General features: G+C 45.4%; 1 protein-coding gene across 3 annotated transcripts in view; it reads left to right on the forward strand.

Moving 5' to 3' along the window:
• LOC122383748 (dedicator of cytokinesis protein 7-like) overlaps positions 1–23,292 on the forward strand; it is a 649,924-nt gene that overhangs the window by 588,561 nt on the left and 38,071 nt on the right. For all 3 annotated transcript variants that reach the window (XR_006256886.1, XR_006256885.1, XM_043370493.1), the window contains 2 exons: positions 13,762–13,907; positions 14,516–14,642. Coding sequence is in view for 1 of the 3 variants with exons in the window: in XM_043370493.1 (XP_043226428.1) it covers positions 13,762–13,907; positions 14,516–14,642 (273 nt within the window). In the remaining 2 variants the exon portion in view is untranslated. The remainder of the gene's footprint in view (positions 1–13,761; positions 13,908–14,515; positions 14,643–23,292) is intronic.

Here is a 23,292-nt window from a genome sequence, read left to right on the forward strand (position 1 = left end):
AATTTTGACCTTTGATGACCTCTGGTGACCCCAATATTGCTCTAAGATGAAAAATGACGGAAATACTTTCAAACGTACGCATTGAGAGCTATCGACTGCTTTTCACCGCGTCTTTCTAGCCCTCTTAGTTTTTGAGTTAGAGGTGGGTGGTAACATATGCCCCCCCCCCACACTAGGGCGAAGTTGGCTGAGAGTCTGAGACTGCCACTGGGGCGCGGGATAATGATAAGCAAGCACCACTGCACACTTTTGAAGAAGTTGCGAGATGGCCTCAAGCAGAATCGCCGCAAAAAGCCCAAGAAAGATGTTTTATCCGCACCGACAGCGCTCCCGCCCATTCGTCCTGAGCTGCGATTGAAGAAAGAACATGATGTGGACATTAAATCCTACCGCATCTAAGAAATTCACCTGACCGGGTATTAACTGACTCTTGATTGTTACGGGAGATGAAGAATCCACAGTATGGCCGGTGATTTAAGGACAGAAATGACGTCATTGATGAGGTGGAGCAGTGATTTACGGGACAGTGCGAAGGTCCTACAATGACCGCCTGAGGTAGCTTAAGAAACGATGCAATAAGTTTGCGATCGTGTGTGGTGACTTGTAAAGGAGTAATGAACATCATGTAAAAAAAATCAAATTTCTATCACATCTCATTCGTGGTGATGATCAGAACTTTTCGATACCCCCTCGTACATCGGGATACAGGTAAACATGACACATTTAATCGGAAAATTTCACTTGTGATGTGACCATTTTATGTTCCTGAGGTCATCTCAGGTCATGAAAGGTCACCAGTAGGCTTTGGACAATAACTTTTGAGAGAGATATGGTAGAGCAATGAAACACCTTATATGATTATTTTCCTTCTCGGCAATACGGATCGACTTATATGCAATATGACCTTTCCCGGTTAGGTGATGACCTTCACCTTAGCTAAAATTCTCAAAATGCCCTTTTAATGTCAAATTCTAGTTCATTTGACTCGTCTCGAAAAATGAAACACGATGCCGGCTAAACTAATCTCGTGCAGGTCTGGGCCAAAAGTATTACAGATAAACGTCCTCCGCGAAAACGTATGTTTTGAGGCTAAAACGTTTACCTTAGGTCAAATCAGAGATAATTAATAAGAAATATTATAAAAAGAGCTATCGAATGCGCTTTGCTGCGGCGCTGTAGCTCAATCTTATTCTGAATCCTGACTTATGAAAAAAATGCCGAAAAAATGCCTTGCCGAAAAAAATGCCTTGCCGAAAAAAATGTCAAAGTCGGCGAAATTTGATTTTCGGTTGTCTCTGGTGGCCTGACCTTCGCCCTAACCTTAAAAATGATCTAAGTTCGGCGCAATCGATCTTGGATGGGGCGGGGCGACTGAAGTCTCCATTTAGATGGGCGTCAGTGACTATACTGGAGGGCGCCAACGACCTCGGATAGGGCGAATGTGATCTTCAGAAGGGCACCGGGTGCTCTAGATGGGTGCAATGCTTGGATGGGGTCTGGGCGGGGCGACAGACTGTATGCACGTACTAGAATCTGAGGCGAGTGTGTTTGGATGTTCACTAAAATCGTCAACGGAGTTTGGGAACCACAAATAAACATCGACACGGCTGATTGTTTGATGACTAATGCGTCTGCGGTTCCTCAAACGAGCTACGAGCGTGCTTTAACGTCAGTCACCACCGTTGTAGTACGATTGTCAGATACGACCATGCTTATCTCATGCTATTGCATTGATTGAGCAATGAGAGGTGCGGTTGCAGTCTTTCTTTAACTCTCGCCCTGGCAGGGGGATTGATGCAAGCCAAGGTTTTTCGAAGATAGCGTCATAACGGCGGCGCGCAGCGCCGCCAAATTTGGCACAGCCTATGGGGCAACCATTTTACATATGACCTGAATATTTCAGGTCCAGGCGACCTTGGGTCAGGTCACCAGGGCAGAACAACCGGTACAAGGTCATGGTCAAATTTCAATTTTCTTTTTGCACCTGTCCAACTCACAGTTTTGGACTGATTTCCTTCAAACTTTCAGGATGTGCTAAGTTCACCGAGTTGTATAACATATAGTTCGGGTTTTTTGATGTCACAGACCTCAGGTCAGTTAGAGGTCATTACGTCGTAATGTCAAGCCTATGGGAAAATACTAAATTCGGAAAATTCTGGAGATATCCGCTTCGTTCTATCACTTTTGTGCTTTGAAATCACAGTACTTAACAGCAGGTCACTTGGTGCTTCTTTGTGTGGTGTACTTATCCATGGGTCAGGTCAAATGAGGTCAACTGAGGTCAAATGACGTTTTTGCCAATAACGTGGCACATAATGACGCTAGAGCTTAAAAAATGGTGTGATTGTGTTCCTGGTGATCAGCTAAATCGAATGATATGCGCTATGATGCAATTTGGTTAACTTGAACTTAATTAACCCGCGCCCCGCTGGGCTATTCAGCCATATGCGCCCTGCTGGGGGGGGGGGCAGATTCTGCCCCCCCCCCGTCTAACTTCCGAACCGTTGGTCGTAGAAAGACGGGGAAAACGGCAATCGAAAGCTCTCAACAAGGCAGATCTTAAGAGCCCAATTTTTTGCTTAAGTAGGTCAGAGGTCAGGTCAAGGTCAGGTCAAGGGTACAAAATGCAAGTTTCTACAGTATCGGCCTTGCACCGTAGTTGCCGAAGAATGGACTAAGACTGATTGCCCAAAACGTGTTCTTAGACTACCAAGACAATATTCGTTGCATACAATGCCATCCAAAGGTCAAGGTCAAGGTCAGGTCAGGTCAGGTCAGGTCACCAAAAAGAAAATATAGAAAGGGCATGTGCGACGCATGTTTTATGGGTCATTTTATGCATATAATTCAATAGGCATACTCAATAAGTGATATGAACCACATCTGGATGAATTTCAGGTCGAGGTCAGGTCAAGGTCAGGTCAAGTGAGGTCAAATTTTGAAGTTGGTTGTTAAGGCCTAAATAGGTGTCGTCTATCTGATGCAGTTTTTCACGGCGAATCGAATGGTGCTATTTTTGTTTCCGTACGAGGTCTAGAACTTCCAAAAAAAATCATTTTTCAAAATTTTTGTATGTCGTGACGTCATGAAATTTTGAATAACTCCGACATTTTTGAACCGATTTTTCTAAAAATTGGTATGTAGGTGCACATAGACCACTACTCTGACATATATTCCGGTTTTTCGATACACTCAAAATTTTGGATTTTATAATTGTTTTCCCAAAAAAGTCAGTTTTTTTGAAATTTTAAATTTGGGCCGAAATCCAAAATTTTCAAAAACTGAGATAGCCATTTGATAGACAAAGTAGAATCACGTAAAACCTTTTTTTGTTACGTCTTGATTCCTTTAAAAATAAAGATGTAAGCGGCGTTTGAAATTTTGCCGTTTTTGAGGCGAAAATGGCGAACATGACGTCACTAAAACGTCATTTTCTCAAAAATTTCCGACGGACTTCGCTCAAAAATTTCAGGGAACGTGTCAAATTGATGTATGATAAGGTACTGAAAGTTTGACGTCGCTGGCGTAACGCGTTTAGAAGTTATTGGCGAAAAACGGGAGGGGGCAGATTCTGCCCCCCAGCGGGGCGCGGGTTAATTAAAGTTAACTTTAAAATTAAGAAAAACTTTAAGTACACTTAATTAAGCAAAAAAGTATATCATTCGACGTGCCTTGATGTGTTGAGTTCACTGGTGCTTTTCTTTTTTCCCTCTTCATTAGATCAAAAGTTATAAGCGAAAAACTTTTGCCCTGTTCTTAGCGAAATTTTTACATTTATACCCCCCCCCCCCAAACCCCCTAAATATTGACCTAGATCAACCAAATTCGCACAGGGGCGAGAAATCCAGGAGGCCCACCTACCTACCAAATTTGGTGTTTCTAGGTGCCATAGGAGCCAATCGCGAGGGGGGTCGCATCGAACCCCCTGCCAGGCCGTGTTATGAAAAATGCCCTGCCAGGGCGAGGGTTAAATTGTTTGAGGATAAGAAAGCATCATTGTGTAAAGGAGTTACCTTCAGATTCATTCATAGCCGTATAAGGACTCAAAAAACTTGGAATTCGGCGTCAAACAGCTGCAAAAGCCGATTTCTGGTTAAAATCTACGAAGCCCACCCCTCCGTAGAATATTTTAAGATTTTTACACCTTTGGTGCACCTGCGACATTTTCTGCGCGTTTCGGCGAAGTACTTTATCGTAAATCGTAGCTTTTATGCAACATAAATCCCTTAAAGTTACGTCACGTGCTAGAATAAATTCCTTAAGGGGCTGCACACTGGGCCATTCGGCGGGCGGAATTCCGCAAAAAGGGAATTCCGCGGGCGACATTCCTACAGCGGCTTTCCGCTTGTTTACAGCAGTTTACAGCACCATTCGGCGGTGCGATTTTCTACTTGGTATTTTCAGGAACTTTATATGAAATATTTTATGATAAATATAAACAAATGCAAACCAAATACATTTAAGCAAATACATTATTTGCTTATTTAATGCGATTGTCGTATATTTCTTTACAATAAAGTTTTAAATATCTATTAATCTGACATAAGTTCTGGAGGATCTTGCAAAAGAGAATAAAGCTCGTGATTAATGTAAACAACCGTGTTTGTCGACAAATGCAAGAATCCTAAAGACAATTGCGGAGAGGCACATAGCAACCTACTTTTTGAATAGCCACTGCCAGATAAAGGAAATAGTTCACTTTCACAAAATTACTTTTTTGCAATGGATTTATGATTTTTATGCTCAAAATGATCAGCAAAGAAAATAAAACCTTTTTACAAAAAAGATTATTTTCTATATTTTAATATAGGAGGAAATGACCCCTGGAAGGCACACGCGATCCAGTATGAAAAGAGAGCATGGGTCCCGAAAATTCTTCAGAAACTAGAGAAATTCTCGCGGCCACCGGTATTTGGGCGATCTGCTCGTGCTTCTGTTACTGGAGCGTTGCTTTCCCGGAGATTGCGCCGGCCGCCTGCCACTGACGAAAAATACACGACTTCGCAATCCGGCTGATCTTGGGAAAATACGGCCGGAGGTCTCGTCTATGCAGGTATACCACCGGGAGCTATGTATAGTATATACATGGATGAAGTATTCCTGGATAGGACACTCCCTATTCCCCAACACTAGCGCCGGCGACCAAGCGGCCGCCCTGGTGGCGGAGCTCCGAAACATCGGCGGCGAGTGCGCCGGCGGCCGCCGCACCGGCTTGCGTGCTAAAAACGCGGTAATGGAGGGCGAAATTAGCGAACTTTAGCTCATAAGACACAATTTCAGACACTTTAAACATAATTCTTAGTCCTTTCTTATAATTATTATGGCTCCATTTAGTCACTATCACATACGGAATCATTACCTGATGCCCATAAACTGAGCCGGTATTCTTGACTTGCCGATGCAATTTATCATCAAATATCATCGTTCCTCGGCAGTCAAACAAGTTCCTATTGATGATTTAATACAAATATCAACTTATTTCCATGTTATCGTATAAAACTTAACTTTATTCTTACATTGGCTCTTCGGCTGTAATCACGAACCCTCACTTGTCAGCAGAATTTAAGCAACTTCTTAAATCAAAACTGGGAAAAGAATATTTCCATGACATTCCTCAATTCCTGTTCTACCAGGTTCACAAAAATTTTCATCAAAATCGGTTATAGGTAAGTAATAAACGACAAAAGTATACCAAAAGACACGCTCCGCCCATAGCCCGCAATGCTAAAATGGCGCCAGCGCCCTCGCCGTCGGGAAATCCGCCGCCGCCGCCGGGTGGTCGGAAAATCGGCGGAGTGTCCCATCCAGGAATACCTAATCCATGGTATATACTAGTGATGTCAATCGGATACCAACTTTTTGGTATACCGATACCAAACCGATACCAAGTTGGTATTTGGTATTTCAAACCTTATGCATTTGGTATTTTGTTGGTATAAGTAAGCTTCACTAATGTATAAGATGCTCCGAATTTGGTAAAAAGTTGGTATTTCTATCAGTTTTAAAATTTGGTTTGGTTTTCGGTATTTTCCTATTGTTTCGGTTGGTATTTGGTTTGGTATCGGTTTCCGAATTTACCGTATTTGAAATCACTAGTATATACCACTGGCTCGATGTAAAGGCTATAGCCTGCAAGTTGGCTTTGGTGCAAACATGTCAAACATGGTATAGGGCGGATTGACGTAAGCGAATCAGACGTTCAATTGACAATTCCGATTCTTATTCGATAATTACGTTTTTTTTTGTTACGTTTTTACGTTTTTTTGCTTAATTACGTTTTGATAATTTGTTTTTTGTTTTTAAGAAAAAACTCGTATCAGGGCTATGACGAAAAATAAGTGGCCTAAATCCGATGAGAAAACAGGATTGGGGGGTACCCTAGCTTTGGCTCCGTTACCTGGTATGCCCCCCGCGCTGAAACCCTGGAACCGCCAGTGCGTGAAATAATGCATTAAAGAACCATGCAAAGTTAGCCCTTTTACTAGTTTTACTGGCAAGGGCGATAATGTTCCCCTGAATGTCCTTATTGGTCGGTACGAGAATTTCTCTAGAATTCTCGTAGAAAATTTCTCTAGTTTCTGAAGAATTTTCGGGACCCATGCTCTTTTCAAACTGGATGCAAATATACTAGAGTTCTGCACGGCTGCAATTTTCCACAGCCTAGCCGCCCCGCAGCCGTGGCTCCACAGCCACAGCCGTCCACAGCCGTGGCAAACTGTGGGCAGCCAGCCGTCAGCCGGCCGTGGATACTTTCAATGAAATTCAACCAAATAGTATATAATAAGTTGTTTTTAGTTGAAACGTATAGCCAAAAGCACATTGCAATGGGCTATAGATTCTCAAGCTCATGAAGCATCATAGGTTAAGTGGTTGTGTATCTGGCTTTGGGCCGAAGCCCTGAACCCTGATGCGCATCGCATGCCTACACAAGCCCTTGCAAGGGGTTAAGAAAGATGGGTAGGTAGGTACCTACATCAACAGAAAACATAAACAACAAACCAGAATAGAAGCACTAGCAGTGTAGACATCTAATGCCAAATCCTGAAGCATGGTTGTGGGACAGAACAACAGACCCTGATGCTTTTCATTATCAATGTTAGGTTATATGGAAAATGAAACTGAAGTTGATGGACTGTCAAACAGTGATTGTCTAGTCAAAACTCTTGCTTCTTTCTTACCTTGCATATTTTCTAGGGTGTGATATGCCAGGCTTGAAGCAGCCTTCTGGGCAAGTCTCAAACTAATTTGATATGCAATGCATCAAAACACTAGTGAGCATCCAAGAAAGAAAAACATTCATCTATTATGATTTTTCCAAATAATGATCTTCGCTCAAATCCCCAAGGACGTGCGAGCCACAATTGCCTCATTCAATCAAAAATTTTACTTGAGTTTTAATGACGTCAATAGCAAAAAAGTGGCAATAAATTGTTTTGTGTCACTATAAACAGTCATAGAAAATTATAATTAATATATAATAATTCTATTCAGTTTGAAACTTGCTCTTAAACAAAGATTGATTATCAAATTTCTACATTTTCAGGAGAAGACGTCATTTTATTAGTAAAGTCAACACAACAGCTCGCGTAAGAAATATTGTGTTCAGGGTTTTCACCGTCATGTGAATTACGTGTTCAGCGTTTTCACCATCATGTGATTTAACCGTAAGTAAGGTTCATGCTCACTTATAATCTAATTCCATTGGCTTCGTTAATCAGCATTTTCTGTTAGCGGTCACTCACACACCAGTTAGAACATAAAGCGCCAGTTTTATATTATGTAATTGGACTTGCCGAAAATCCAGAAATACACCTAAGAGTTATTTTAGATAATATTTTATGAGGCCTTTACCTGCCTTTACCTAGGCGTGATTTCTTTTTCTTTTACCTGAAAGAATTATTGAACGCTCATCTTCAATAGCTGTAAGGTGCTCTCCTAATGACCAGGTGAGATTGATTAATGATTTGAGAGGGATGTGACAATGCAACATGTTGCATTTTCTGAAACTGTCAAGCTCTTGATGATGAAGGAACAATTGGTACCTATAATTAGTATTCTGTACCAGAGTGCAAACTTTCCTACAGCAAATGGTAAAACCATTACAGGTTTTCAAAGGCTTCACCACTTTCAATGTTGCTGGGCATCCTTTGCATGATTTTTACAGGCTAGACTGCTTATCAGAATGTAAGATTAAGGATTTAAAATTGTATATTTGAGTACTTAAGATTGAGCTTGAAATCTCACAGCCGTGGCCACAGCCGTAGCCGTGTTCTTGGAGATATTTGTAGCCGCCCCGGGGCTGCAGCCGGCCGGTGCAGACCTCTAAAATATACGCAAGACACGAATTCCTGCCTAAGACACTGTTTTTGGAACGGGAAATTGAATATCTTTGCTTAGAGTGATCATTGGGCCATAAAAGCGGTATATGTCAAGTTTAGGTCCTAACTACAACTGTGGCGCTTTTGATACGAATATGAAACAGCAAAAATTTTAGGTTTTAGGTTAGGTTAGCTTGTAGGTTTGTAGGTTTTAGGTTGTAGGTAGGTAGGTTTGTAGGTTAGGTTAGGTTAGGGTAGGTTTGTAGGTTGTAGGTTGGTAGGTTATAGGTAAGTAGGTAAGGTTAGGTCAGGTTTGATTATGTTTTTTTCTTTTATTTGCGAGACATATGAGTATCATTTTTGGATTCAGGATGTCAAATAATGTAAAAATATGAAAAATTTATCAATGAAATCTTCTTAGGACTTAAACTTGACATTTACCCATAAAAGCTTCTGATTTGTGCTAGTCTCAGCTCAAACTACAAAACTGCTATTCCAGTTCAAAACCCCATGTTAAAAGTGATCTATTTCCTTTAAGTGCATAGAGCCATTTATTACGAGGAAATAAATAACATTACGGCTTTCTTATCAAATAAAGTCCATTTCCCGGCCACACCATCAATAGTTATTGAGTATCAAGTTCCTCAATTTCGGCTTTCCGCGGCTTCACCGCGTAAAAAGCTGAACCGGTTCAGCTTTTTCCGCGATTCCGCAGCTGTCCGCACGCATGCGCACTCTGTCCGTGAACATCTGTCTGCCGACCCTTCACAGGCACATTTTTCGTTTTGGCGGCTGATTCGGCGTCCGCGGAGGCGTAGTGTCGCTTACGGAATTTCGCTTTTGCGGAATCCCGCCCGCCGAATGGCCCAGTGTGCGACGTCTGTCAAGACAGCCTCAGATTCAGATTCACTTTCAGAATCACATTCGGACCCCCTTAGATTTTCATAAAAACTGGTCCATGGGTACAGTTTTGGACGCTGATTCCAATGGTGAAGTCTGTTTTTCGCCACATATTATACTTTGGCCCCTAGAGGCATTCAAAGTTTTTTTGGGCGAAGGGGACCCCTTAGATTTTCATAAAAACTGGTCCATGTGTACAGTTTTGGACGCTGATTCCAACGGTGAAGTCTGTTTTTCGCCACATATTATACTTTGGCCCCTAGAGGCATTCAAAGTTTTTTGGGGCGAAGGGGGACCCCCTTAGATTTTCATAAAAAACTGGTCCATGTGTACAGTTTCGGACGCTGATTCCAATGGTGAAGTCTGTTTTTCGCCACATATTATACTTTGGCCCCTAGAGGCATTCAAAGTTTTTTGGGGCGAAGGGGGACCCCCTTAGATTTTCATAAAAACTGGTCCATGTGTACAGTTTTGGACGCTGATTCCCATGGTGAAGTCTGTTTTTCGCCACATATTATACTTTGGCCCTTAGAGGCATTCAGATTCACTTTCAGAATCACATTCGGACCCCCTTAGATTTTCATAAAAACTGGTCCATGGGTACAGTTTTGGACGCTGATTCCAATAGTGAAGTCTGTTTTTCGCCACATATTATACTTTGGCCCCTAGAGGCATTCAAAGTTTTTTGGGGGAAGGGGGACCCCCTTAGATTTTCATAAAAACTGGTCCATGTGTACAGTTTTGGACGCTGATTCCCATGGTGAAGTCTGTTTTTCGCCACATATTATACTTTGGCCCCTAGAGGCATTCAGATTCACTTTCAGAATCACATTCGGACCCCCTTAGATTTTCATAAAAACTGGTCCATGGGTACAGTTTTGGACGCTGATTCCAATGGTGCAGTCTGTTTTTCGCCACATATTATACTTTGGCCCCTAGAGGCATTCAAAGCTTTTTTTGGGGTGAAGGGGGACCCCCTTAGATTTTCATAAAAACTGGTCCATGTGTACAGTTTTGGACGCTGATTCCAACGGTGAAGTCTGTTTTTCGCCACATATTATACTTTGGCCCCTAGAGGCATTCAAAGTTTTTTGGGGCGAAGGGGGACCCCCTTAGATTTTCATAAAAACTGGTCCATGTGTACAGTTTTGGACGCTGATTCCCATGGTGAAGTCTGTTTTTCGCCACATATTATACTTTGGCCCCTAGAGGCATTCAGATTCACTTTCAGAATCACATTCGGACCCCCTTAGATTTTCATAAAAACTGGTCCATGGGTACAGTTTTGGACGCTGATTCCAATAGTGAAGTCTGTTTTTCGCCACATATTATACTTTGGCCCCTAGAGGCATTCAAAGTTTTTTGGGGGAAGGGGGACCCCCTTAGATTTTCATAAAAACTGGTCCATGTGTACAGTTTTGGACGCTGATTCCCATGGTGAAGTCTGTTTTTCGCCACATATTATACTTTGGCCCCTAGAGGCATTCAGATTCACTTTCAGAATCACATTCGGACCCCCTTAGATTTTCATAAAAACTGGTCCATGGGTACAGTTTTGGACGCTGATTCCAATGGTGCAGTCTGTTTTTCGCCACATATTATACTTTGGCCCCTAGAGGCATTCAAAGTTTTTTTTTGGGTGAAGGGGGACCCCCTTAGATTTTCATAAAAACTGGTCCATGTGTACAGTTTTGGACGCTGATTCCAACGGTGAAGTCTGTTTTTCGCCACATATTATACTTTGGCCCCTAGAGGCATTCAAAGTTTTTTTGGGAGAAGGGGGACCCCCTTAGATTTTCATAAAAACTGGTCCATGTGTACAGTTTTGGACGCTGATTCCCATGGTGAAGTCTGTTTTTCGCCACATATTATACTTTGGCCCCTAGAGGCATTCAGATTCACTTTCAGAATCACATTCGGACCCCCTTAGATTTTCATAAAAACTGGTCCATGGGTACAGTTTTGGACGCTGATTCCAATGGTGCAGTCTGTTTTTCGCCACATATTATACTTTGGCCCCTAGAGGCATTCAAAGTTTTTTTGGGGTGAAGGGGGACCCCCCTAGATTTTCATAAAAACTGGTCCATGTGTACAGTTTTGGACGCTGATTCCAACGGTGAAGTCTGTTTTTCGCCACATATTATACTTTGGCCCCTAGAGGCATTCAAAGTTTTTTGGGAGAAGGGGGACCCCCTTAGATTTTCATAAAAACTGGTCCATGTGTACAGTTTTGGACGCTGATTCCAATGAAGAAGTCTGTTTTTCGCCACATATTATACTTTGGCCCCTAGAGGCATTCAAAGTTTTTTGGGGCGAAAGGGGACCCCCTTAGATTTTCATAAAAACTAGTCCATGGGTACAGTTTTGGACGCTGATTCCAATGGTGAAGTCTGTTTTTCGCCACATATTATACTTTGGCCCCTAGAGGCATTTAACGTTTTTTTGGGGCGAAGGGGGACCCCCTTAGATTTTCATAAAAACTGGTCCATGTGTACAGTTTTGGACGCTGATTCCAACGGTGAAGTCTGTTTTGCGCCACATATTATACTTTGGCGCCTAGAGGCATTCAAAGTTTTTTGGGGAATGGGGACCCCCTTAGATTTTCATAAAAACTGGTCCATGTGTACAGTTTTGGACGCTGATTCCAATGGTGAAGTCTGTTTTTCGCCACATATTATACTTTGGCCCCTAGAGGCATTCAAAGTTTTTTGGGGCGAAGGGGGACCCCCTTAGATTTTCATAAAAACTGGTCCATGGGTACAGTTTTGGACGCTGATTCCAATGGTGAAGTCTGTTTTTCGCCACATATTATACTTTGGCCCCTAGAGGAATTCAAAGTTTTTTTGGGTTTTTATAAAAATCTAGGGGGGTCCCCCTTCCCCAAAAAAACTTTGAATGCCTCTAGGGGCCAAAGTATAATATGTGGCGAAAAACAGACTTCACCATTGGAATCAGCGTCCGAAACTGTACACATGGACCAGGTTTTATGAAAATCTAAGGGGGTCCCCCTTCCCCCCCAAAAAACTTTGAATGCCTCTCGGGGCCAAAGTATAATATGTGGCGAAGAACAGACTTCACCATTGGAATCAGCGTCCAAAACTGTACCCATGGACCAGTTTTTATGAAAATCTAAGGGGGTCCGAATGTGATTCTGAAAGTGAATCTGAATCTGAGGCTGTCTTGACAGACGTCAGTGTGCGGCCGCCTTTACTCTCCGTACAATTTTCAAGACCTTTGTGAAATAGAGTGGAGTAGAATAAGTACGATTCTAAGACAATTAATAAACTATCTGGTGCCGTAAGTTTTATGCAAAAGCGCTCTGGTCATTAACCCGCGCACCGACGGGGGGCGGATATCCGCCCCCCCCCCCCCCGAGGTTTTTCGCGAATAGCGGGAAAACCGCGGCGCTACGAAATTTGGCACGATTATTCTCTCATCAATTTTACACATGGTGTGCAAGTTTAAACCTCCTAACTTTTAAGGTCAGGTCACCAGGTCACTTTGAATGACCCAACCTCAAGTCACTTTTTTGCAACTTTGTCACCGTGCCAGAGCTACAGTAGATGTCGGAGGCCTTTGAAAGTCGCAGGATGTTATAAAGTCATTAGTACCTACAATTTGTATATCTCGGAATTTTGATATCGATGACCTAAGGTCAGGTCATTTCTCGACCTCCCCATTATAAGTCAATGGGGGAAAAATCAACTCCCTGTTTTTACCACTAAAACGGGTCAGAATGGCCCCATACAACCATACATAACCTCATATACGATCAACCTTCACTACCTTGAGGTCTGTTTTGCTGTTGGGTAGCTGTAAGGTCATGTGACGTCATCAAAGGTCACCAGCGGTTTTTTGACAATAACTCCGTACAGGAACAAGATACAGCCGCGCGGATGGTCTCATTGTGTTCAGCTCGTCAAGGCGCATCGAGTGATATACATGATGACCTCGAGGTCACGTGACCTGAGGTCAACCTTTGACCTTGAACTTTCGAGGTCAACATACATATCATTCGATGCGGATTGACGAGAGGATCACGATGCTGCCCTTAGTTTGTTCCTATATTGACTAGTTCGAAAGTTATTCGAGAAAAGCTCTCTCCATACCTAGCGCCGCCATTTTGACTTTTTTGACCCCTGTGACGTCATCTTTGACCTGACCTGAAAATGACCTTTGTAAAAATTGTAGACCTTGTCCGTGCGTATCCCTTGCCGTTTACCGCTTGTCGCTATCTTGTTTTGTTCTCGAGATCTCAGGGGGGGGGGCGGTCATCCGCCCCCCCCCCCCCGTCGGTACGAAGTTGGCGCAGACCCCCGTCGGTGCGCGGGTTAAAACTGAAATATTATGAAACTGTCATGCTTCTTGCTTAAGTACTACAGAGATTGGTTCCAAACATTATTCAACTAACACGTGGAATGGGACAATAGTGAGGTAGATCGGGACTAGTCTATTTCATTCATGTTGTCTTCGCCCTTGTGTGACCGCCCCCTGTGTGGCCGCCGACCCACCGGTGCTGACGCCAGCCTTGTGTCGACCGCAGAGACGTTCATGTTCGCCACGCCGTACACGCTGGACGGCCGGGCGCACGGCGAGCTCAGTCAACAGTACAAACGCAAAACCATCATCACCGTGGCCAACAGCTTCCCATACGTGAAGACGCGCGTGCCCATCTTGTCGCGCCGCGAGGTGAGAAACGACCGTCGCCAGGGGCTAGCCAGGGGATAGGGGCATGCCTCCCTTGGGCGCCGAAGGCTCCCTTTGCGACTGGAGGGCGCCTGAGGCGCCTGCAATCGGTTTCAAGACGATCGTTCAGTTGGTGTACCGTCCGACCGGGTAACGGGAGAATTTAGGTACCTACCAAAGTTTAAGGTGCCCTTCAAAGCCGGACACGGCATGCCCCACCCAACTGACTCCAACTGGCTGCAGCTGCTCCTACCAACCGCAGACCATCCCCGTCAGGAGCTATGACGAGCATTCTAACTCTGTCTGGAGTGAGGCAATTTGACGCGTGGCGTGTGTGTGTGGCGTGACGTGTGACGCGTGGCGAGGTCACGGGGCTCTGTAGAGCCCCCCCCCCCAAGTCACTCGCTTATAAAAAATACCCTATGTCATGCGCGGGTTAAAACCCGTGGTGATGCTAATATCAATAAAGCAGCGGGTATGAAAACGGAATTTAAGACCTTAACGATCACATATTTTAAAACAGCAGCTTTTATAAGTCGTTTTGTTTGCCATACTGGCGATACAAGAAGCTAGCTGATATGAGCCGTTGGGTGGGGGCGGCGTTGTTTCAGGTGGTCCTCACTCCGATCGAAGTGGCCATCGAGGACATCCGTAAGAAGACGGCTGAACTGTGTGCTGCCGTGCACCAAGAACCACCAGACACCAAAATTCTTCAGATGGTGCTTCAGGGCTGCATCGGTGAGAGGGCTTCAGCTCAGCCGCAATGCAGTACACACACCCATCGGTGCAGGGGTGTCGGCGACGGGGGACGGGGGAGGGCGGAGGTGCCCCCCCCCACACATATATAGCTTATATAGCTTATAGCCTCGTGTTCAAAGTATATTCTAAGCTCTAGATCCAATGTATAAAGACATATTAAAACACATCTGATGTGCTCAGATCATCATTACAGATCAGCTGATGAGCAGCATGGCTCGTTCCCGGAAATTGCGCTTGGGATGTGAAAAATAAGACGTGAAATTGTAAAAACACATTTTACCAAAATTTACTGAAGGATTCAAATTGAGATGGGTGCAAAATGATCTGACCCAAGATCTGACCTAAAAACGACCAAAAGCCTTCCTTCATTGTCCCAAAACCGCTGACAGTTGATAGCTCAATGACACTAGAGCCGTGCATAAGGAGGCGTGAAAACACTCTCCTCATCTCGATCTTGTACGAGAGGACCATGTCATGGCGTGAGAAAGGTTTTTCAGTTTATTCACACTCACATCATTAATCACAATTTGACGTATAACACAAACAGTAGCACACCCACAGCACCACAACATCTCGGACGGGCGTCAGTTCGGCCAGCCAAGTTCGGCCGAAACTTCGTCCTATAATGCGGCTGTGCCTCTACACATATGGCCTGCGTTCAAAACATAGATTCTACCAAAATAAACACTAACATACTCCCCCTATATGAATCCTTGCATCACATGCGTACTTTTTTATCTTACACTATTTTATCTAGATCGAGATTGCCTTCCCCGTCGAGCACGCCATCCCATTTGACCATAAACTTATCCCTGGTTTTATTGCGTAGAGCGATGCACTTTTCAGCACTGAAGTACTGCGTTATACCGTTCAAAGGGGCTCACAATTCGTATGGTGCCGTGGCTCTCAAACCAACACAGAACAGTGAAACGCACAGGCTCACTTTCCATATAAGGCGAACGGCTGATTCTGGCGCCGGGGTTTCATTCATGCTAAGGAGCCCAATCACAGCCCCGCATTTCAGTTAGTGTCGGGCGCAAAAGCTACTAACTATGCTCCACCCCTCCATCACGTGCCCCTGCCCTCACGTGGCCTCAGTCACGTGGTGTTTCCACTTCTTGGCGCATGGCGGCGCTAGTCTCGCAGGGGCGGTGGTAGCCTGCTCCCCCGCCGTCCGGGGGTGATGGGTAGCAAGTGCTGGGGACTGTACATCGTACATAGTCCTGTTGATTTGATTCATCGGCTAAACATTGAATATAAGTTATGAGCCGGATCTCTGGTCTGTGATCATGCATCGTGTCTGATACCTACTAAATGATTCGACGAGTTCCTTGAAGGGCAGCCCACGGATTTAGGGGGGCGTCTTTCCCTATCAGGTCAGGTGGCATCTTTCCCCAAGGTACCGAATTAACATTTTATCAGTACATTTTGTTAGCACTAAAACTACACCCTGAAACAAACTAGTTGAGGCAAAGTACACGCATAAAAATGTATCACGACAATAGCAAGGGACTTAAAATTTTACAATTTCTTTGATATTCACAATGTTTTGACACTAAAATATTTTTTGAAAGCAGTACATATAAAACAACCAACCACCAGCCCACCGTTGCCCAACTGAGCTTGGCAAATTTATATGCAGTAAACAAGGAAGGTTTCCGCTTTACGCTAAGAACATTAATTTCCAGGTTTGATTTTTTGTTTTGCCGGTAGAAGGGGTGGGGCGTCTTTCCCACCCTGGGCATCTTACCCCACTCTCCCCTAATGGCATTTCATGTCCATGTGCCTAAATGAATATGCGAATATTCGTGAAAAATGAGTGCTGCTGCCTGCTCCCGCTCCCACACATCTGGGCCAAACAGTGACCGGCCCCTGCTTCTAGCCACCCGGGGCCGGTCGGCCGGCCGGCAGTCAGTCGCTGCCCGGGGCTGATTTCTGAGGGACTTACAAAATGCTTATTAATTGAATGTTTTACTAAAGCTAAGATCATTAGGTATATGCACCGACTCTGAGTCGCATTTGAATACAACATTCCAGCGTAAAAAGTATTGTTATACTCTGGGCTTAAAACTCCTGATGCCACACAGGCTTGCCACACAGTATTCCCACACAGTGCCACACAGGCTGCTCTTCAGAAGATAACAAAATGTATTGTAGCCCACTCCGTTACATTTCAGAACAAAGACTCGCCACAACGCAGAAAGCCACGCTGCGCCAGGCTCGCGCAAACAACACCGAAAGTGACGCCCACGCGAGCACTAAACAGCTGCATAATCCTAACATTCCCCCAACACAAATCAGCGCTCACGAACTACAGATCTAGCCTATCAGGTGGCCGCACACGCCGACCAGAACGCGTAGTAATCGGAGCTGCGACGCCGGAACTACGGCTCGACGCCACAGGGACAGACGGCACCACCGGTTCGGGTTCAGACGGCACCACAGGGACCGACGGCACCACCGGTTCGGGTTCCAGCGAGAACGGAATCCGAAGACGATGCACATCTCGAGACTCGTCGGGATCGGCATCCGCGGGTCCCACGGCTGGCGTTGCACGCACTATACACTTCTTCAGGTTGCTACCATGAACTAAGAGACTTTTCCGGCCGCTCCGGATAACATAATCGGGCTGCTTCTCCGATACAATCATGAACGGACCCTTAACCCGCGCCCGGCTGGGGGTCCTGGATTTCCACGCCCTGCTGGGGGGGGGGGGGTGTTTGAACACCCCCCCCCTTGTAACTCGGCTCCTGGGCCACGTAGCGATACGCGGAAGGCGGCGTTCGAAAGAGCGTCAAAAATAATGACGAAATCACTTCGGTCAATTTTTTGGTCAGGTCAAAGGTCAGGTCACCAGAGGTCATTGAAGGCAAAATTTCGCCGATTTCCAGGTCGAATGTCGAAAATTTCCAACAAGCCAATGCATAACTCGAGAACCAATAGAGTTACAGCGCCGCGGAAAAGAGCATTCGATAGCCCTATTAAAGCCCTTTCTGAATAATTCTCTCAGATTTGACCTAACGTCAACGGTTTTGCCTGCAGGGGGCAAAAATTGCAAAAATAACCGATTTTTTTCGGAAACAGTTTTTCTGCAATAACTTTTGACTCAAGCCTTGTACGAGCTTACTTTTACCGGCATTGTGTTCCTCTCGTCAAGACGCATCGAATGAACTATAAGTTGACCTTGAAAGGTCAACTTAAAAATTTGACCTCAGGTCAAGGTCATGACCTGACCGGAAAGGGCCATGTTGCATATCAGTCGATCCGTATCGTCAAGCTGAACACATCTAAGGCGTTTTCATCGCTCTAGCATGCCTCTATCAAAAGTTATTCGCGAAAAACTGTTAGATACCATTCGTGACCTAAGATGACCTCAGGGCATAAACAAGGGTCACTGACACCATTTTCATGTTCAGTGTGTCTGAACCACTTGTAATTCGGTGTTTGGGAGTGTTTATAATGTCTTTTGTCCAAAAGAGGCGCATTTCAATTTTCTCCCATTGACTTATAATGGGGAGGTCGCAAAATTGACCTGACCTTAGGTCATCGATATCAAAATTCTGAGATATACATTTTGTACATGCTATTGCTCTTAGCAATCGCTGAAAGTTTCAAAGCGATCGGTCACTCGGTGTAGCTAGGACAGACATTTAAACTTTTTATGAGGTGAGGTCACTTCAAGTGACCTGGTGACCTGACCTTCAATGACCTTGGTCTGAAATTTTCACAACATGTGTAGAATTGATGTACGATAAGGTGTACCAAAAACGGCGGCGCTCCGCGCCGCCGTTTTTGAGATATTCGCGAAAAACCACAAGTGGGGGTGTTCAAACACCCCCCCCCCAGCAGGGCGCGGGTTAAACCTATCTGCAAGTTTCTTTGTGCAACCCTTTTTTCACTGCGTTAACCTTCAACATCACCATATCTCCAGCCTTGAAATCGCTAGAGGATTCAACACGACTATGCTCTTGACTCGAGCTAACATGCTTAGCAGCGTTGTCACGCACACTGACAAGTCTACTCTGCATGTCACGAACGTATTGCTCATACGTCTGACTCTTCAGCTCAGGCAAACCATCACACATCTCGGACACTACTGGGTGTCGTGGTTCACAGCCTGTCACCAACTGGAAAGGTGAGTACTTGGTTGACGAATGTACACTAGAGCGGTAAGCTCCTACCACCACAGGTACCCACTGGTCCCAGTCATCCTGCTTTTCTGACACATAGAATGACAACGAATCACACAAGGTACGGTTGAAACGTTCAGTCTGACCGTTACAAGCAGCATGTGCCGGTGTCGTACGGAGTTTCTTGATACCTAACCGCGAGCAGATCGTACGGCACAGCTCACTGTCGAAGTTGCGCCCCTGGTCTGTCAACAAAGACTTTGGCACACCATATCGACAGAACAAGTCAACAAAACAATCAGCAACCGTTACCGCCTTCTGGTCCTTTAGACAGTACACCTCCACCCACTTTGTGAAAAGGTCTGAGCACACTAGCACAAAGCGATTCCCAGACTTAGTCTCTGGCAGAGGACCCAGAATGTCTGCTGACCACTGAGCAAAAGGCTCCCCCAACACAGGGATCGCACCTACCCCTTCCTTACTTCCCCTGTTTAGACGCTTGACGCGCGCACAGGCGGAACAACTACGACAGTAGGCACTCACGTCACGTTTCATGTTCCACCAGAAAAAATGAGGAGTCAACCTTTTCAGAGTCCTCACCACCCCAAAGTGAGCCGACAGTGGGATGTCATGAGCTAATCTCATCAGCTCCTCTCTGAGAGCAACAGGCACGAGAACCTGAGGACTCATCACATCTGACGTCTGTCGGAGAATCACAGAGTCCTTCACACAGAGGTACTCACGGTCACGCAGGTAGAACCTGACCTCCTCCGACGCGTCATCTGGCGGCTCGCCCCCAGACTCGAGGCAGGCCATCACCAGCTGGAGCGTGATGTCCTCTCTGGTGCCCTCCTGAAGACGGTCCTCCTGCAGACGAACTTCATCTTCTGCTTCGTCTGGCTGCTCCCTTTCTTTTCCAGCTTCCGCTGGATCTTCTCCTTGGTCTTCGGTCTTGGTGAGTCGTACTGGCGTTTCGACTGCCTCACGGGAGAGAGCGTCTGCGTGAGGTATGTCAGCGCCTCTTCGATGTTCGATGTGGAGGTCGAACTGGCTCAGGTACAGGATCCATCTAGCTAGACGACCGCTCGGCTCTTGAAGACCCCAGAGCCACTTCAGTGCTTGATGATCAGTGATCACCGTGAACTTCGTACCCGTCAGGAAGTAACGGAAACGATGAACAGCTCGAATGATCGCCAACAACTCGTGCTGCGTTGTCGGGTAGGGGAGAGTGGGGCAAAGCGGCCACCCTAACGTTTCTAACGATGCCGACGCTTGATTTTTAAACTTGGAAAGATTCTTTCCATACCAATGTGATCCCTATTAAATTGTCTTTTATTCCAACTGCGTTTCATTTCCAAAGGCGTTCACATATGGGAGATATTGACAAAACTTTAAACCTATAGCATATTGGCCACTTTGCCCCATCCCTGAGGCAAAGCGGCCACTGGCGACTTCTCAAGTCCCGATATGAGAAACAGAATAGTTGCCTCATGCACGACTAGGGTATTTGATGGTGACAAGGTTTAAGGGAAGATGGATGTTTACTTTGTTATCTTCCCACCTATTGCTAAACAAAGAGATAATTTTCTTGGAAAACATTTAATTGCATAATTTGGTAACTCATGTAACCGAAAAGTGGCCAAGATGAATGCATGACGACACATTTGAATATAAATAATGTTTTTATCCAGATGGAAACAACTTATGGCCAATTGGGGGCTGGCCACTTTGCCCCGGCCGCTTTGCCCCGCGCTACCGTCCGAGACAAAAATATTTCAGCTCAGCTATTAGTGGGGTAAAAAGCATTAAAATTGGTAGAAGGCATAGACGATAACCACGCAATGCATGGACAAAAATGCTTATAAAAATTCCAAACGGTTATGGAATAAAATAACATTTAAAAATTGTAAACATAATTGGTAACCTGGCAAGAAATGCTTTTCCGTGTTTCACAGAACAATGGCGATGGGCCTGAAACCCCGGTCTGGCTCATTCGAACGACCGCAAAGAGAAGTATAATTGGAAATCATAAATTGGAACTGACGCCAGCTGTGGAGGGCTAAAACGATGGATGGCCGCTTTGCCCCGGGTGGCCGCTTTGCCCCACTCTCCCCTACTTCTCTTCTGCAGACGTCCACTTGCCCGAGGCGTACGCCACAACATACTCCTCTGCGTTCGCCACCTGGCTGAGAGTCGCTCCCCAGCCTCTGGAACAGGCGTCAGTTGTCAAACGAAACGACAGGTTCGGATCAGCAGGTCGAACAACAGGATCACTTGCGATAGCTTCACACAGGTCTTTGAAGCTGACTTCTGCTGCTTCGGTCCACTCAAACTTCTCTCCTCTTGTCAGATCAGTGAGTGGCGCTGCTCTTGTACCGAAGTGCGGTATGAGATGTCGAAAGTATCCGACCATTCCCAGGAATCTGAGTACTTCGGTCTTCGTTTCTGGCTTCTTGTACTTGCTGATGGCTTCCACGTGGTTCTCTGTTGGTCGAATGCTGCCTTCGGATATGATGTGAGCCAGAAACTTCACTTCCTTCTGAGCGAAGCTACATTTTTCAGGATTCAGCCGGATCCCGAACTTCTCTATCCTGCTGCAGACCTCATCCAACAACTCCAAATGCTCTTCAAACGTCTTGGTAAACAACAGGACATCATCCAAGTATACCACCACCGACTTGTAGAGCAAATCTTTCAGAACTTTTGTCATCAAACGTTGATATGTGGCAGGACCATTGCACATACCAAATGCGAGTGTTCGATAGCAGAATTGTCCTTCTTCAGTCAGGAACGCGGTCTTCAGTTGTGCCTCTTCTTCCAGCTTGACTTGCCAATAGGCTGCGGTTTGATCGAGTTGGCTGAACCAGCACTTCTCCGTACCGATTGAAGCCAAAAGTGACTCGATCCTTGGCAACGGGAACGCATCCTTGATCGTGCACCGATTTAGCTCCCTGAAATCTGTGCAAAATCTGTACTGATCAGTCCCCTTCTTCTTCACCAGCAGGATAGGACTGGCGTAGGGACTCTGACACTCCCTGATCACTCCTTTGTTCAGCATATCTTCAACTTGCTCTGCTACTACCTCACGGAGAGCTGGTGGTACAGGATACACCTTCTTCTTCTTCGGTTCTTCACACAGCACTATGTCATGCTTGACCGCATCCACCTGACCCAGCTCCATTCCTTCTCGCGTGAAGACATCATGCTTCTGAAGTACTTGTTTCACCTTCTCTGCTTTGTCTTCAACAAGATGGTCGAGCTTCACTTCTGCTTTTGACTGGACATGCGGCTTCGCATATGGCACATCCTCTTCTACGAAGCTTTCTTCCATAGACATGTCTTCTATCACACATCTACACACTGTGACTGGGGCTTGATCCACAGGAATTCCGAAACACGACACTTTTCCTGTTGCAAAGTCCATGCTAACCTCTGCAGCTCTGAGGAAATCAGTGCCCAACAGCACTTGGTCACTGCATGCTACCACAAGCACTTCAAGATTGACCACTCCTCCTGTTTCTGAGACAGAGATGTCACAGTCTGCACATCCACTTACTTTCAAGGCTTCCTTGCCTGCTCCTGTCACTTTGACACCACAGTTTTTGCTCACGAGACCAGCTGCTCTTGCTGTGGCTTCAGACACCAGTGTGCGCTCACTGCCACAATCTAAAACTCCCTTTACAGCACGTCCATTCAGCTCAATGTCCAGTGACAGTGTTTTGCCCACAGTTACTCTTCTGGTTGAAGCACAGTTTTTGGCAATGTGCCCAGTTCTCTTGCATTTGTGACATGTTGTACGACAATGCTCTTCACTGTGTCCGTGCAGAGTACACTTTCCACATCTCTGAGCTGAGGTATCACCTCGACAGTCCCTGGCTAGGTGTCCTGGTTTCCGACACTTGTAGCACTTGCGCTCAGACACTCTCCGAGATGCCACCTGGTTGCTAACTGGCTGGCTGTTCACTTGAAGTAAAGTCATGTGCTGCACAAGTTGATCCACAGATTTGAAATCCTCATCACCTAGCTTGTGAGCCCAAGCCTGCGGAGCACCCTTGATTGCCTGAACAATCAGAAGTCTAGTCATAGAATCTTTAGATAAGTCTGGCAACGCCTGCTTTAGTTGACCTCTCAAGCTTTCGACATACTCTCGAGGGGTCTCACCTTGTTTCAGCTTCCGCCCCTCTAGACTTTGGAGCACATGTGTCTTGAGCACTTCAGGTTGAAGAAGTCTCATTACCAGCGCTTCAGACTTGCTGACCGTGTCCTTCAGATCCACTCCTGCCAGCTCAGACTCCAACTCTGTCGCAATCCAAGCAGCTTTTGGACATTCGCCAATCACAAAGAGCAACAACTCACGCTGAGCAACACCTGCGAGTCCAGAAATTATACAGAACCTCTTGAATTGTGCAAAAAAGTGACTCGGTTCCTCATACACAAAGGTTGGTGGCTTTAATGACATTGCCATCTTGATCTTCAGATTAGCACTTGAAAATTCCGCG

The sequence above is a fragment of the Amphibalanus amphitrite genome, unplaced genomic scaffold, assembly GCF_019059575.1.
Source record: "Amphibalanus amphitrite isolate SeventyFive unplaced genomic scaffold, NRLGWU_Aamphi_draft 000013F_arrow, whole genome shotgun sequence".
Taxonomy (NCBI): Eukaryota; Metazoa; Arthropoda; class Thecostraca; order Balanomorpha; family Balanidae; genus Amphibalanus; species Amphibalanus amphitrite.